At 39.4% G+C, this 18,348-nt stretch overlaps 2 protein-coding genes across 2 annotated transcripts; both read left to right on the forward strand.

Moving 5' to 3' along the window:
- Positions 1–5,222: 5,222 nt before the first annotated feature.
- On the forward strand, positions 5,223–9,317 carry LOC115412712 (protocadherin 8). The gene is made up of 3 exons (XM_030125337.1): positions 5,223–8,063; positions 8,156–8,354; positions 8,598–9,317. Exons 1-3 carry the CDS (start codon positions 5,598–5,600, stop codon positions 8,909–8,911), a joined length of 2,979 nt encoding a protein of 992 aa, XP_029981197.1. The 5' UTR covers positions 5,223–5,597; the 3' UTR covers positions 8,912–9,317.
- A 751-nt stretch (positions 9,318–10,068) lies between these two features.
- cnmd (chondromodulin) lies at positions 10,069–13,119 on the forward strand. The gene is made up of 7 exons (XM_030125278.1): positions 10,069–10,481; positions 10,647–10,781; positions 11,203–11,343; positions 11,461–11,574; positions 11,705–11,858; positions 12,252–12,439; positions 12,854–13,119. The coding sequence occupies exons 1-7, from the start codon at positions 10,410–10,412 to the stop codon at positions 13,079–13,081; spliced, it is 1,032 nt and encodes a 343-aa protein (XP_029981138.1). The 5' UTR covers positions 10,069–10,409; the 3' UTR covers positions 13,082–13,119.
- Positions 13,120–18,348: the final 5,229 nt, after the last annotated feature.

Here is an 18,348-nt window from a genome sequence, read left to right on the forward strand (position 1 = left end):
CTCCCGGCTTCAGGTGCGGTCATTCTCACCCTCACCAACTATGCTAATGCAGTCTGTGGATTAGAATCAGCAGATTCTGCCAGTTTCTTCCATTTTGAAAAAGGACAAAAAGTGATGAAGATATGGTCAGAAATATAACCCCCCCCACCTCATTTTCATACTTTTACTCATGTTTGTTTGCTCTGAGTTCAAACCATTATATCTCCGGTTGTATTTGCTCTATCAACATCAAATAAAACGAGGGAGAGTGTTTCACGTCTGCACTTTCAAATGCAATAGTCCCCAGTGGTCTATGTGACCGACTTCTGATGCTACGACGTGTTGAATATGTCATGTGATTTAGTCACGGGGCCATGACCGTGGACCCCTAAGGGTTAACTGACTGATTATATGTTATTATTATAACTAACGTTAGATTTCAGTGCCTGACACACTGTTCATTTCCTTTTTATTACACTTTTTAATTGCTTGGGAAATGACGATACTAATTGTTGCATTTGCTGCAATTCTTTGAGTGAAATGTTTGCCCCTTCGTGCTGTTTACAAGACTCCATCTGCTCAATAGTCCATGAACCCTGTTGTGTGATCCTTTTATTTATGATGTTCATACATTTTCAATAGGAGACAGATGTGGACTGCAGGCAGGACAGTCTAACACATGTACACTGTGACTACAAAGCCAGACTGTTGGAAGTCATGCAGAATGAGGTCTGGCATGGTTCTGCTGAAATAAACACAGACATCATGGGAAAAATGTCAATGTTTTGGCAGCATACACCACCTGAAATTCCAAAATATGCCTTTGCATCAGTGGTACTTTCACAGATACTGTATTCAGGTCAGTGGTGCTACAGACACTAATGCGCCCCCAGACCATCACAGATGCTATTTTTGCTACTTTCACTTTTTATTTCATCTTACATAAAATTCAGCGTCCATTTTTCCTGAAAAATTGACAATGGAAACGTTACCTCATCAAGGTGACATAGAGCTCTTCTTTGTCTAATCCAGTTTTATATTGCATTTCTGGATGCAAAAGACTGTGTTTAGTGACAACCAGCTTCCCTTATCCCACATAAATATACTGATCATGTAAGCACTGGAAAAAATCAAAGCCTTACCAAGTGTTTTTTTCTCATTTCTTGTCAAAATATCTCATCACACTTAAAATAAGACATAATCACCTAAAGAGTAACTTTTCAGTGAGATATAAGAACTTATTTTTAGACAAATGTTATTTCAAGAAATCTTACCAAGATAATTTTCACTTGTTCCATTGGCAGATTTTTTTTGCTTGAAATAAGCAAAAAAAATCTTGAATTAAGCAAAAAAAATCTGCCAGTGGAACAAGTGAAAATTATCTTGGTAAGATTTCTTGAAATAAGATTTTAAAGATCTATTGTCTAAAAAAAATAAGTTCTTATATTTCACTGAAAAGTTACTCTTTAGGTGATAATGTCTTATTTTAAGTGTGATATGATATTTTGACTAAAATGAGAAAAATACACTTGGTAAGATTTTCATTTTCGCAGTAAGGTGGTGTCACAGGTCACATGTAGTGGCAAGCATCAAATTTTACATCACTTTACATTTCTGTTATTTACATTTACAAAATGCAGTTACAACATCATATATCTTCAGATTCAGATACATTAATAGATCACAGATTTTTGTTTTTGTTCTGTTTTAGTTTTGTTTGTATGTTTGTTTGCATTTCATTATAAATGTACCCACTTCTCTAGAAATGGGATGCCTTCTCTGTCTGACTGTATCTGCGACTCAATATCTTTTGGACCGATAGCACATTTTGACTAGAAGACAGTCCTAATCTGGATAAAGGTTCAGAATTGTTTTTAAAGATTTTCCACCACAGGGAGACTATTTTTGTGATTTTTATCAGAAATGAAGGCAGCTTTAAAGCTAAAGTGGGAAAGCTAAAGCTACAAAAAGAAAAAAGATTCAGAACTGAGAGGATATTTTTCACTTCATGTCTAAATTCACCATATTTGATGGGTGTTCTGACCTCAGTTTTGAAGATAGTAACTTCAGATTTGGTATTTATTCTCACTGTTAATTCCTTTCTTTTGATTGAAGACCTTTTCATACTCCATCAGTATTCAATAGAACTGATAGTATTGCCAATGAAATTGTACCCACTCCAACACAAGTAGAGACACATAAATCCACAAGGAATTAACGTCTGATACATGTCTTTTGTTTGAGCATATTCACAACATAGTGTAATTATTCAGGATGGAAGATTTAATTGCCTAGTTTGGAGCTGAGTTGTTTCCACCTGATGAATGCGCATCTAATTTTGTCTTGGTTTAGAATCCTGTTCGGTCCAACATCTTGCGTTAAGCTGCCAAATGCTATACAATATGTGTTCAGTAAGAAGAAGCTCCTCAGTTTTTTTCTGCTGACCAGGTAGGTTTATCTGAGTTTTTTCATTTAAAGCAGCTGCGTTCTACAGCTGGACAGCTGGTGAAATTTACAGGCTGTAAAACCAAATGCTCCACAGAGCTGAAGCGAACTGCAGAGTCAAGTGAAAATGCTCAGGTGGTTTTACTAGCTACACCTGTCAAACAACGCATCATCACACAAAAACATTGATTAGTGAAGTTTTATTTTAACTTTAACATTTCCAGTAAACCTCATCCAGGCCGTATGTTCATACCCACATGAAATCCCCTGAGTGTGGGGTTCGCTTCACCATTTTTCTCAATTTCATTCCCAGTGGAACGCATCCAAATTTAGAAAGACAACATCAAACAACCACATGGGCCCAGATGTGAATTCAGAATTTCACAGAAACACTGTAAAGAACTGACAGACACAAAACCTTGTGCTTGAGCCATAATCAGATTGTATAACACATTCCACGCTCAAAGGTTCACCCTTGTTATTTTCCAGTGAAATGTGGCTTATAGAATCAGATCCAATCCAGAACAGGTGATGACATTTTAAGGTTTTCACTGGGAAACCTGAATGGATGCTCCTCAAATACATGTTTCTCTGTTGTTGCTTTTATGGTTGAACACATTCTGATCACTGAAATTAATTATATTGTATCTCATTCAGATGTAGAGCATATAAGAACATATTTTGCCGTCGGGAGGCTTGATATAGGTCATTGCTTTTTGAGTCCATTTACATTTTATTATTTTTGCAAGGATAATTTGAGCTGACTATATTTTATTATGAGAGTTCTCTTGAAAAATATTTCATCTGTGGTGAGAATCTGATTAGAGGATTAGAAAAGTTAATTATTATTTGTACTCTGAAAAATTTAATATATAATCTCACTGAACAGCGGAATCAAAACACAGTTTATTCCCCAGTGTGATAACCTCTGCTTTATGAAACAAATACATTTTGTCACAGTGGGTCTCTCCATTAGCTGTAAAGCTTATACTGTAAAATTTCCCACCTACCTTTGTTGTTTACTGCAGCCTGTTCCATTACAATATGTCTCTGTGGGCTTTTCACTGTGTTGCAGATAATTATTGCAATTGTTAGTGTTATTGATTCAAATTATTGTTAGTGCTTCAACTCCAGCACGCTGTGGACTCTATGGCTGACTAATGAATCGTTCTGAGAAATATAGACACAAGCTGTTATATTCATCCACTCTCCTCCACCTCCTATTAAGCAACGCTGTGGATGGAGAACTTAGAAATAAGAAGTGAGAGATAAACATGAAGTCAAAACCTAGATGCTAGTTTCTCAATAACTGTCAACATCATATATCGTCTGTGCCTTGTTTGGAAGCTAAAGCGTGCAAAGAGTGCAAAACATAATAATAAGAGGAATTTATACTATTAAAAAAAATAACTCCATCAAATCTAATAAGCTCCAGTGAAGGTTTAGCAGGACAGCTTAAAGGAAAAAAACAAGCTCATATGCTTACAAATATTTGGTAGAAATGAAATCAGATTCTTGTTTAGATCTTTGATTCTCCCCCTCCAGTGTAACTAGAAAAAAATGTTCATACATCCAATTAAATCTATCATATTTTGGGCATTTGGAATTCAGAATTCTCTTAACAAGGCTTGACTTGTTTATCAGCATCTCACAATAACAACAACATGTCTGGAACCAAATAGTCCAGCGATATATGCTAATGCGGTGCGCTGTGGTTTGTTTTTTTGATGAAATAGATGTACTCTTTGATTACAGTTCACCTTTGTTTGTAGACTGTTATGGTTTTAGGCATGTGCCCTGACACTCTGACATATGTGAGAGGTGATAATCCCAGTCCAAAACTATATGCAGGTCCAACAGCCCTTAATCTTTTGTGAAAGATTTCCATAAGATTTAAAAAACCTGGCTTGAGGTTTTTCTCTCATTCCAACCACTAGAGCATTAGTGACATCTGTTACTCATGTTTGGTGATAAGGCTTGGCTCAAGATAGCGTCCCGGTTTATCCTGAGGGTATTTGACTAGGTTGAGGTCAGAGCTCTCTGCAGTTCGTCCAGATCAAACACAGAAAAAAAAAGTGTTCGTGGACCTCCTCTTTGTATTCAGGGAGATTGTCATATCAAAAACAGGACCCCCCTCCCCAGTCTGCAGTGAGATATTTGGACGCTGTGTTTGTCTGAAATACCCTTGAATGCTGCCCAGCTAAGATTTTTCTGGCGAGCTGAGGGACTGGTCTTTATAAATACACAGTATGATGAGTCTGTATGCGTTTGGCTGTGATTCCTGTTGGACATCCTGAGGTGGTTATGATAAATACATCATTCTCAACATATGAGATGTTGCACAGAATATGATGGGATTCTTAATATATATAGTAATTTTCACAGATTAAGAAGATTATAAATTCTTCATACTATCCATTTACCCAGTTTCTTTTTATGTCTATATCTATTTTTTTTTCCTTGGAACTCACAGGACTGTCTGTGGCTCATATTTTGCCCGTTTACCATTTTACCAGAAATAACCCGCATGCTGTATGAGGAGAGGGGTAGCGCCACTGCCCTCTCGGATGGGCTGTGGATGCATCAGGAGAGCTTGTCACCAGATAATTAAGTTGTTCTCAAATAAGCGGCGCCTGAACAAAGCCTTTCTTGCCAGAAACAATCGAGCTGCCTTTGCAAGCGCTTAAACACGCACAGACGCGCACACAGAAAAAAAAGAAAGAAAGAAAAAATATACGCGCAATTGCCGAACTCAAAAGAAAAAATAAATGGATATTTACTGAGTAAAACCTCCACTCTGTAATAGCTGTAGTAAGATGATAAGCAGTGCAGGAACTATCTCTAAGCAATGGCACATCTTTCTGCTTTTTTTCTATTCTGCAACTTCCTTCAATGTGCACTCTAAAAACAGGCTTAGAGGTTTTTCATAAGGGGGTATTTTTAATTCTAAAGCGAGGGATTGGTCACACTTCTTCTCATTAGCATGAGGAGCTGTATAAACCCCGCCACTGCAGAATTTTGAGCTGTGTTGAAGGCGAGGCAACAAGCGTATCTGACTGGCTGCGCGCAAGGAGCAAGTAACTTTCACTTTGAGCACAGTTCAGTTCATTAAAACGGGCTGCTGTATGGAGAGCTCAGTCCAGAGGTGAACCGGGCTTATCTGTTCAGAAAGGATGAGGCTGCTTACCGAAGGGAAGACTGCTAAGAAGATGATAGGAGTCAAATTTATAACTTATTTGCATCGGTGGATTTTTATTATTTTCATCCATCAATTTTTCTTTGTCTCAGTGGCTGAGTCTGATGGAAATACTATACGATACCAGACCAATGAGGAGGACGCACCTGGTACAGTCATCGGAAACCTTGCCAAGGACATGTCCTTGAGTCTGTCTCATTCCTCCAAGACCAATTTCAGGATGATGAAACAATTCAATGATTCATTCATCAGGGTAAGAGAAAGCGACGGGGAACTCACTGTCGGGGAACGAATTGACAGGGAAAGAATCTGCAGACACACTCCACAGTGTCTCATTACTTTTGATGTGGTAAATTTTTCAAAAGATCGGTACAAATTGATTCACGTTGAGGTGGAAATAAAGGACATCAATGACAACTCCCCGGAGTTTCCAAACAAGGAATCTATAGTGGAGATCTCAGAGAATGCAGCCCTTGGGTCCCGTATTCCTTTAGACCCAGCTGTGGATGCTGATGTCGGGTCAAACTACATCCAAAGCTATCAAATTTCTGTCAACAGTCATTTTACCATTGATGTGCTCCTGAGAGCGGATGGGGTTAAATATGCGGAATTGGTGCTAATGAAAGAGCTAGACAGGGAGACTCAGTCTTCATACACTGTAGACCTGGTCGCCACAGACGGAGGCAACCCTCGCAGATCGGGGTCAGCAAAAATAACTATTAAAGTAACTGACTTCAATGACAATAGTCCCGTGTTTGACCAGAACAGTTTCTCAGTCAGCCTGCCTGAGGACGCACCGGTGGGCACAGTTATACTGGACTTGAACGCAGTTGATGCTGATGAGGGTCTAAACGGAGAGGTCATATATGGATTCGGAAAACAGGTTTCTCATGAGATCCGAGAACTTTTCCAAGTGGATAATAAATCAGGGCACTTGACACTTAAGAGCCCTGTGGATTTTGAGGACAAAAGCACTTATGAGCTAGATGTACAGGCGACTGATCTGGGACCCAACCCGACCCCCTCCGTGTGTAAAATCGTCATTCACGTCACTGATGTTAATGACAATGCCCCAGAAATCAGTATCACCCCGATGACCTCCATCACGACGGGCATTGCATACATCAGCGAGGCGGCAGACAAGGACAGTCTGGTGGCGCTGATCAGCACCTTGGACAGAGACTCGGGTGTTAACAGCCAAGTCCACTGCACATTATACGGACACGACCACTTCAAACTCCGCCAGGCTTATGAGGACAGTTACATGATAGTTACAGCAGCAGTACTAGACAGGGAAAGGATTAGTGAGTATAACTTGACGGTCATGGCTGAGGATTTTGGCTCCCCTCCGCTCAGAAAGATCACTCAATACACAATTAGACTCACCGACGAGAATGACAACGCCCCTCACTTCAGTAAAGCCGTTTATGAAGTTTCTGTGGTGGAAAACAACGCCCCCGGGGCTTTTATAACCACAGTTGAGGCCACTGACGCGGATCTGGGTATAAATGGAAAAATAACTTACAGACTTGTGGACAGTGTTATTATGGGCTCCCCTGTCAACACGTTTGTGTCGCTCAATTCAGTGTCTGGCTCTATATACGCACTGAGAAGTTTTAACTATGAAGTCATGAAACAGCTAGACATACATATAAAAGCAAGTGATGGGGGGTCACCACAGCTCCAGAGCACTGCTGTCATCAGACTAAAAATAGTTGATCAAAATGACAACCAACCTTCTATCATAGAGCCGCCACTTTACAAGGGATCTGCTGAGGTTTTCCTGCCCAAAGATGCACCTGCAGGTTATGTGGTAACCCAGATAAAGGCCACAGATGCTGATGAAGGCATAAATGCACAGCTGTCCTACAAAATCACCGAGGGGGGACACCTGGGTTTCTCTATTAACAAAGACACAGGGAAAGTGCATGTGAGTCGGCAGCTGACGTATGATCTTACAGACAATGTCAAAGTCACAGTGTCAGTCAGTGACAATGGATTCCCTGCGCTCACCTCCACAGCCATTATACACCTCAGTTTCATAGAGGGGACTTTACCCAGTATGCCGTCCTTGGCTCAAAATGGCAATGAGGAGCTCTTTGAATGGGACATGTCCATAGCCATAATCATTGTCCTGGCAGGGAGCTGCTCTGTCCTCCTGCTGGCTATCATTCTCATCACAACCATTTGCAGTCGCCGGAAAAAAGAGCAGAGGGAGGGGGGATACGATGAAAAAGAAGATGTACCAAATGTGGAAAAAGTGGAAAGTGGTCATATTGATTCATTGATTGCCAACCACAAAGGCAAAGCGTTTGATGCCCATCCATTTCCAGAGAAAACGCCATTGGCTAGCAGCAACACAACAGAGACAGGCTGTGAGGATGGCAGGCAGACAGCAGGCATCTTTGAGTCAAACAGCAGGGTGATGGAGGGTAAATTAAAGGTAAGTAATTCTAGTTCAGAAATATTTAAAGTTTATCACTCACTGACTCTTGTTTCCTTGCTAAAAGTTTTCTTGTGTTTGCGTATTTGCAGGGTTACTCCACACTGCCAGGATATGGAAAAGAAACGGTCAGGCCAATAACAATATGGAAGGGTAATTCATTCACGACAATCTCAGCAAGAGATCCTCACATTAGCGGCAAGGACAGTGGAAAAGGGGACAGTGACTTCAATGACAGTGATTCTGACATCAGTGCAGACGTGCACAAAAAAGAATCACCGCCAACCAACAGTAAGTGTCACAAAAACAGTAGAAACTGAGAACAAATACGACTACACACATGAAATTAAGTCTGTATATTCTTTCTATGGTTGCATTTTTTCATAAGATGAAAGGATTAACACACTTTTGCAACTGTATAGTGCAGCTGAATATGTTACAGTCTTTCCAGATTCTTCTACTTGTATAATAATAATAGTCTTCCACCATTTTAGTAAATGTATTCATATTTAATCCTGACTTCTGTTTCTACAGATCTCTGGGCTTGTACAAGCGAGTGCAAAGTTCTGGGCCATTCTGACCGATGCTGGAGCCCTTCAGCGACAAGGCCCAACACGAGTCTGGCCTCTGGACCACATCTGTCAACATTCTCCAAGACAGCTTCGCTTCCCCGGGACACCCGAAGGGAAAACTACTACCCAGTTCATTTACCCAAAACCAACGGCCTCCAAAGTGTGTATGAAAAAGTTCAACACCAGGAATTTGATTATATTCTTGTTGGTCCACCAACACCAGCAAGAATACAAGAAACAGATGAGATATCTATCCCGGAGTATACAAACTCTTAAGAAAAAAAAAAAAAAAAAGAATAATGGAAGGTCAAAAAGTCATCAGAAATGATTTTGTCTTTATACTGTACAGATCTTTTATCTTAACTGACTCCATGTTGGATTGTTGCAGTATTTTGTAGTATGTCATTTGTCTTTTGGCTCATATAAGACTGTTCATTGTATCATGTGTAATATGCAAGATTTTGTACATTAATAATATATTTTTCATAATGACTCAATGTAAAGAAGAATTTTATTATGAATTTTCAAAAGCATGTGTTAATATTTAAGGGGCATGATGTATGGACTTTTTCGGCTAAAGGGGGCCTCTCTGCTGTGGAAAACAATCAATTGAAAAGATTACCATGTTTGTGAGAGATTTTGTCACATTGTTGCACAAATAAACTGTTAAAAGCAAAAATGATTATTGCTGTAAAGAGCAGTTTTGAATATGTGGCTATCCGGGCTCACGGCTCAAATGTTAACAACCCATTGTTCACAGAAAATACTCATAAAGAAAACAACAATAACCTCATTTAACTAACTGAACGCATTTCATTTGCTGTAAATGCTCATAAGCTGCAAGAAATAAAATGAAATCTTCCAATGACCATAGCTAAACTGATAACAAGCATTAAAAAAATGTCATATTCTTTTCATGGTACACAAAGTAGTTAACTCTACTGCTTGTTTTTTTTTTTTTCCTAAGGTCAAAGAATCTCCTCACCTTTCTGATTGCCTTGCAGCCTGCCAATTATCCAAAAAAAATGCAGTTCAATCTGTTTCTAAGCAACAGCAACATAGTACATTTGAATCAGTTTTATTACTGTGTTTTTTTTTCTTTTTAAGTTATGATAAAGAGCGAGAAACCTTGACAAAGAGACTACCTTTCCACCTTCTGCCAAATCATAAAATTAAAGACAGAATATTTGGTATGTGTCTTTGTAAGTCTATGGTACTGCAAGTAATCCTGTAGTACTGAGAAAATATTGAAGAATACTTTGTTCTTTCAGATAATGAAACAACAAAGAATCATTTTTGCATATGGGTTTGACATAAAACAGTGCCGTCTGTTCACTTCTATTAAATTCCAGAACCAGTAATGGAGAAATGCAGTGACATACGTAAATTCACATAAGTCATCGTAATTGGCATCGATAGTTTAGATCATAAGATATTCTTTGAACGCACAGATGACTTTTATTATACATTTATCTCCTTTAATGTTTTCATCAGATAAGGTCAGAAAACTAATTTGCATCATCCTCTGTATCGCTGCCTGTGAAATATGACATGAGTTGATCTGTTGTGAGCTAAAACTACATCAAACTTCTTTCATTCCTTTGGTGCCACCTCGCTTTATAGACCTACAGGTAACGTCCAGATGAAGAATTTAGCCAAGAGAATTACATCATCTGTACGTCATTCACAGTTAAGTGTCAAATATCCCTCTGGAGGATAACCTGAATCTTAAAAGAGAAGCATCAGTATTGGAGGAGGAATTATAAAGGATATCATGAGAGGAACTATGGAAAAAGTCCAAAATACCACTCATGGATCTCGATGTTTTGAACACTGCATGCCTCCGGTAAGACAGACTTAGTAAGTTTGCAATTTAAAGATATAATTGACAAGCATGACATGTAAATTAGACAGGGGACTCTTAGTGTTTCAAGAAATACCACAGTTTTCCTGGTAATAATTCAATGTGTATTTGCTTGTACTTTGATTAATTAATCTAAACTCTTTAAAGGTACAAAGTGCGTCCGCCACACCGACCTCTACTCACTTCCTAAGATTTGGGGCTGTGGCTCTTATCGTTGGTGCGGTGCTAATGTTGTGTGCATCCATGGCTGCTTTGTACCTGTGGAAGGTGACTGAGAAAAATGTGAGTGTCAACTGACTGTAGTTCTGCTTCTGCAAGAGATAACAGATGAGAACAAATGTAGCAAGCTTTATATGCTTTTAGTGCACAATGAGAGGTAAAGTAAGTCATCAGACGTATAATTGTGTTTTCTTGAAACTTCAGGAGCAAAAAATGTGTTGATTACAGCAAAATATTAAAATTATATATCACTGTAATTATCACCACAGTTCGGAGTGTGAAAATGCATGTTTGATATTATCTGTAACAGAGTTTTTTTAGTCTTCAACAGAGTCTTATAAAAGAAACTGTAATGTTTATTTGTGTCCTGATGGGCTTAACTTTACAAATGTTTTTTTTCTCCATCTATTATGTTTTTGCTACAGTGTGATTTGCATAACTAAACTAATCAGTCATTTTAATTCTATGCTTTGCCTGCCACTAGGTTTATAATGTTCGTTACAGTATGAACATCAATGGGGAGCTGAGGGAGGGATCTATGGAAATTGATTCTGACAATAACCTGGAGAGTTTTAAAACAGGGAGTGGAGATGAGGAAGCTGTGGAGATTCATGACTTTCAAAGTGTGAGTGAGTTTGTCCTTGTTCTCTTTTCCTGATGTCGTTCTGCTGAGACTTTCTGTGTGCTTAGCAAAGTAGCAAAGCTGTGAGTGTAAACATGGCATCTCTGTGATTTGGTGCAGGGAATAACTGGGATCCGTTTCTTTGGAGGAGACAAGTGCTATATAAAATCCCAAATCAAAGCCATCCTTCCACACATGGGAGCGAACAACAAAGAACTGCTGATGTCTGACCCGGTATGTACACACCACCTGATTCACAATGCTTCAGACTCCTCTCATCTTCTGCTTTTCTCTTAATGCCATCATTTATTTTTTTTTTTTTTTCATGAGTAATTCAAGGGAAGTATACTTTTTCCTCTGTCAGACAGATGAAATCATGCCTGTGAGATTTGATGAGGACTTCATCATATGGGTTTCTGCTGAACAGCCACTGAAGGACACCAATTTCCTGAGCAATAAAATTATCGGCCTTTGCGGGGAACTTCCCATTTACTGGCTCCAACCTATCCATCCTAAAGGTCAGGGAAGCTGGTCCAGAAAACTGGATTTATATTGAACATGGCTGCTTTTGAATTACAGTACATTACTATATGGTTAAGTCAGTTCTGCGATTGCCCCGGTTATCTGTCGACACACTTGTAATACTGAAAGTCTTGTTTAAGAAGTTGGCGAAACACTTGAACATCTTGAACATACACTGCATTTAGAGCTGTACACCAAAAAAGGCTGCTTTCTTGTATTAAAAAAGAATGATCTTGAAATATGCAAGACTGCTTGATATCACTGCTGCTAATTTAATAATTCAGGACATCTGAGACAGTCTCAGCTATGTAGGATTGAGCTCAAAGGACATGTATGGTGTCTTGTGGATGTTGACCCAATACCCATGCCTCTTGTGGATCCCATAACAGATGGGGAGAGGAGAAAGAGAGACACACAGAGAGCCAAACGGCAGTTTAACATGCATGAATCTGAGGCAGCTGCTGAGAAGAGGGACTCGGCAAGTGACGCAGAGGATGAAGTCTCCAGAGTTGTGGAAGATGGGGATGGGGCACAGTCTAGCGAGGGGTCAGCACTCAATCCTGAAAACCCCTATCACGTGAGTATAGCTTCATTAACTATACTGTTTGTGATGAACATGTATGGGAGATGATAAATATTTGAGTAACCATCCAGTTGTAAACCCTAAAGCAACCCTTAAAGTAACATCATAGGCTCTTTAACCTGAATTCCGTTTCTCCGTTGGCTGTCGGTGTGAGCTGCTGTGGCTTCTTAGTAGGTGTCATATTAACTGTCATAATTACAGGTCATTGGGGTAGCAGCTGCCATACCGTACTGATGAACCTACGAACTGAACTCCAAAATTCCCACTGGTTTTTAAAATTCATGTTGCCTAAGAGAACTGGAATCATATGTTTGCGAGATTGAGAAGTTTTTAAAACATTAGAATTGCAAATGAGTTTAGATTTAGGAAAGATTGCTCTACTAAATTAACATTGCTTTCAAACTGCAGCGCGGTGGAGGGGCCAGAGAGGAAGGAGCTATGAACTTTGACACCATGCTAGACCACCAGGGGATCTGCTGCTCAGACTGCCAACGCAGTTACACTCACTGTCAGAGAATATGCGAGCCTCTCCGTGGCCACTGGCCTTGGCCTTACAACTACAGAGGGTGTCAGGTGGCTTGTAGGGTTATTTTGCCTTGTCGCTGGTGGGTGGCACGCATTTTAGGTATTGTGTAAGAAAATATTCAGTTAATAAAAGAATTAAATAAAATTCCACAGGGACATTTTCTACATTTACAGCCTCTTTGCTGATATATATGAATATATTTATTCTCTAAATTGGATTGTAAATACTGCCAGACAGTACTTCATGTTAGCATGATGCAGAATGTGATGAATAAATTACTATGAATCTTTTCTTATGTATAAACAGGTGCTTTTACTTTGTATGCATGTACTACAGTTTAACATACAGTATGACAAGAGCATATAAATGCCATATTCCTCTTTGTAGCAACAGATTTACAACTGAACACACATATTTTTGCATAATACTGTGGCTTAATGCACTGTACTGTGGAAGTTATGGAACGAATCCAGAGGCTCAGCAGATCATGTACCTTTTTGACTGAACAGCTTCAATAAATTCTAATTACAGTATATGCTGGCTTTGATGTAGAGGTTTTTTGTGTCACATGTTGTTTTCATGGTTCCACTGGGTGCTTTCCTGATAAAACTGAAGTGACAGCAATGGTAGCACAAACTTCCATTCACAGCTCTGAATCAGTTTGAGGGCAATGCAATTTGTGCACAGTGACATCTGCATTGATGTGAACTAATGTGAGATGAGTGTCATGGCAATGAAGGAACAGATTTCCCTGAAAGTGACATTTTTATTAAATAAATAAACAAATAAATCAGTATTTCTTCAATGAAATGAATACCTCATGTATGGTAAGAACAAAGAAAGGTTTGCGCTCTAGGTTATTCTGAATACTTCAAAATCAAGAGAAGTTAGATTACTATCTCTAAAGACATATGCCCACTTTCCAAATAATTGAAAGGAGTCGTGTTGCGATCAAGATGATTTCACAGAGGGTGATCCAAGCACATCAAATTACAACAGATGTGAAATTGCACCATATCTGCCACTAAAGCGACATTGAAACAGAAGCAGTGTGAGAAACCAACACAAAGAGATGCTTGTCTCTTTGCTTGGAGATCTTTCCTGGTTTTCATGGGGGTAGAGGTGCTTATCACATCTGCAGTGCTGATAAGACGGCCTCTGTGCTTCCGTAGGCTATATAATATTAATCCCTCTCCCACGTCTGCAGATGCACTTAAAGGAAGGTGACAAGCATGACATATCCAGGACCTCCTGATGGCTCGTGCTCTGGAGTGCAGCCGCTAAAAGAGCCCCAAGTACCCTCAAGTGATGTAAATTTGCAGGGGGAGTCCAATTTCCATCACAGCGCTGTCACTGCTATGGTCATTAAACTAAATCATCCCGCTGTGTGTCACACAGCTCCCATTTTAAAGTCCCCTCAATAATGGAGTTATACTTGGACTGCAGATTGCAGCACAACAGAGAATGTCTGACCTGACAGCAACTGTAAGACCATCCTGAACATTATTTCATCTTTAAAAGTCACTGGCTGGCAGAATGAACATAAGAAACACCAGGAAATTATTAATTAATTGAGACAGTTTTTGTATCTTATTTGTGCCATTTGTAAAACATAATAGAACTATGTATAACCTGTACATTGACTGACTGCCGCTGAAATTTACATATGACATGTTATCTGCCTGTTGCTGTTGGCAGTTTCCTTGGGTTTCACTTTAGAATATGTTGATACAGCAGCACAAGACAAAGAGCTCTGAGTCTAAGCTAGACAAAAGGAGATGAAAAACACAAAGCAAAAAGAAAGGAAAAAAAAAAAACACCACCACAAGCAACAACTCAAAATGGCATTTAAACCAAAAAAATACATAGCTCAGAACAACAGCAGTTTTGTTATCCTCAGGCCCTGTTTCTAAAAAACTTGTTTCCTTTTGCCATTCCTCTACTAAGAAGAGAAATGTACCCCCGTTGAGAAAAAAATTTAATGTGTTGGAGAGCAGCTTCGGTGTATGAGACAGTGGTGCCTTTTTGTTTGTCTCCCCTCTGGAGCCAAGCTTACCCTGGGAGCCCTGCAGGCCAGGGAACAAACAGAGCTTTGTGAGCACTGACCCACTGTGCCCAGCAGACAGACTGCAAACCTCCACTCCTGTGCTAATAGGAAACCACAGACGAGGAGTCCACAGACACCACGGAGGGGTGTTTTCTCGCATCCACCTGCGCTTTCATCATTGCCCATCAAAACAAGTATAGGCAAGCAGTGTGCTGCAGTACTCTGGTGACCACGAAATGAAAAGGCTTTTTCCAATATCCCCTTGACACCGACACACAACACAGCACCTTTGGGATACCTAAGCTGCTGATTTATTGTATGGAATAGATTTGTACTAATCAAGTCAATGCATTCACTAAGTCTCTCTATAAATATGTCAATAGCTTGTCATAAATTTGCCTGTTGTTGCCCAAGAGGCATTAGAAGTGTGAATAGAAGTGTGAAGTGAACCACTCTAGTAATCGTGTCCTACATTTGATTGCATGTTTTCCATTACATCCAGACATGAATGAAATAAACAGTAGTGACAGTCCATTTTGCACCTTAACCAGAACATAGAAACCCTTTTAGGCTAGCTCATTATGTTTTTCTGCAAGAAAGCACTGCAATACATTTATAGATGCTGGCGTTGTGAAAAACCTGTAATGCACAGTTTTGCGTTGGCTGTAACAACCAAGGCACCTCAGATTTCTCTCTTCTTTTCTCCTGAACGGTCAGGAATAACATGGCTGGATGAGGGGGGGCCTGGTACAAGGCTTAAATGCTTTTTAATCCCACGGTTGAGTGACCACTTGCAGCTCTGCCCGGTAGTCTGACTCTGCCTGCCATTTGCAGGTCTCTCTGAAGTTTCCTTGCCATTGGCTGGAGGGTCTGCTTGACTCTCTCTCTCTCTTTCTTTCTCTCTCTCTCTCTCTCTCTCTCTCTCTCTCCCTCTTATTTAGAATGCAAGTCCCAAATGGTCATTAATTAAATGCATGCTGGTATTGTATGAGGGAATCTGTCTCGTTTGTTTCAGTTAAACCAGTAAACATTGGCCATAGACATGCCTGCATTCAGTAAATTACACTGTCTATGTTATGGAACATTATAGCAATTCTCCAGGGTGACTCAATTACTCTGCACACTCTCTGCAGGGATTTCTTTTTTTTCTGTGTATTGCACTTGGTTGCATGGTGTCCTTGCTTCTCTCAAAAAACCTATAGTGTGGTGTAGGTCTAAATTGGACACAGAGCTGGAATTCACACTATTGTTTTCATAGCTGCACACTGTACATGTGACAGTCGGTGTGGAGGAGCCTTCCCGCCTGCGGTGGATGTCAAGAGTTGCTTACAAAAGGAGGGCAGTTATCTTTATGACACAGCAGGCATGGGACTCTGAATAGATGCTGTATTAAACAACAATATGTATTATAAACCTTCTATCCTATCAGAATTGTATTATCCTGTAAGTGAAGTTATTCTAAATTGCCAAGTGAATAAGATCAATATTCAGTTTTCTATGAAGATGTGCATTTGTCATAACTACAGTCACCGTGGGATGTACCCTAGAATATAGACATCCTCTGGTGAGGTGCTGAAAAAAGATCTATAGATAGCCTCAAAGCAGAATCAAATCAGGACTTCACATCTACAAACTATAAAAAAAATAAATAAAAAACAGCTCATCCACAAAGCAATGTCAAGAGGCTTCCCACATGAAAGCCGAAGTTGTCCAAAGAGTTGTGGGAAGAACTGAGAAAGTTTATGAAGAAAAAAGTAAATGTGTTTTTAATCCTCAGCAGCACGTGCAACAATGAGGGAGCCTGAGCGCTTAGATATGCCACCCCGGGGGCAGGCTCTATACTTAAGGCTTACAACAGCCTCATTATCTCCCTCAACTCACATCAGATCCTAGCAGCAGTTTGTCACAGGCAGGCTCCTCTCTGCCAGTAGGCATCAGACCAATTCTCCTGCAACACTACTGTACATAATTGCCATATGGACAGCATTTTGAGCCAGACTGAAGACTAAAAAGCCCTCTAGGCAGATTCCCCAGATAACTAAATGAATATTTTATCTCATTTCCATCTAATTTGCACCACATTATTATACAGAACTGAAATTTTTAATTAATTGATAGAACAGATCAAACACAGGTTTACACTTTGATTTTCGGGAGCTGTTATTTTGATAATTTGCATGACTTTTTTCCCATGCCAAGCTTTTTAATCTCTCAAAATTTGAGCATCTCTATATAGAAACACTATAATAAAACATACAGCAAATTAATAACTGTCAGCGCACATGAAATGCTTGTCTTGGTTCTGTGAGCATTTCCAGTGAGAAGTCCTTTTACCTGCCACCCCACTGATTAATTAATTTCACAGTGTTTAATTAAATCCACAGTCTGGGGAGTCTGGGCAGCACTGTGGGGAGCCGCATCTGAGCCTGTGTGTACAGAGATTACTGAAGAAGGTCTCAGACACCCGCTCTCTTGCTGATGTTGACACTGACATCACCCTCTCTGCATACCAGAGCATGATTATGTCAGTGTCATCTGGCAGTTGTGAGCTGTTACTGCATGGGGACATGATAGTACAGCACTATTTGTTTATTGTCTGCTGGCATTTACATTAACAACGAACACTAAAGTGCTCAGCCACATTTAATGCAGATTACTTTTTGACAGGAATGTCGGAAAATATGAGCTGCTACATTATGTAAACCTGTGACCTTTGATATCAGTTTACCCTGCCCCACCCCCACCCTGTGACTTTCATATTTACTCACATCTTTTATCCTTTATCCAGAAAGTCATTATAGTAAAAATATTTTATCTTAAATTTAATATATGTTTATTTTGGAAAATATCTAAATAGCACCACCATCTTACCCTCTTTTACACATAAAAACATATGCAAATCATTGTACCATCACTAACTGACCTAAAATTGGATATGTTTCAGTGTTTTAATGTCATGTCTTTTCTAATTATATGATTTTTGTTATTTATAACATTTGGGGATAAAACAAGGAAAAACAAGACAATTGCATGTTAACCCTTTTAGGACGATTGTGTTTCCGGTGACTCTGGTTACCCTACCCCACCCCCGCCCTGTTACTTTCATATTTACTTACGTATTTTATCCTTTATCCAGAAAGTCATTCTAATAAAAATAATTTATGTTCAATCTAATTTATGTTTATTTTGGAAAATATCTAAATACCACTACCATCCCACCCCTTTTAACACATAAAAAATACTTTTTAAAGAATATGCAAATCATCATAACATCACTAACTGACCTAAGATTGGATGTATCTTGGTGTTTTAATGCCATTACGTGTTTTC

This window comes from Sphaeramia orbicularis, chromosome 21, assembly GCF_902148855.1.
Source record: "Sphaeramia orbicularis chromosome 21, fSphaOr1.1, whole genome shotgun sequence".
NCBI lineage: Eukaryota > Metazoa > Chordata > Actinopteri > Kurtiformes > Apogonidae > Sphaeramia > Sphaeramia orbicularis.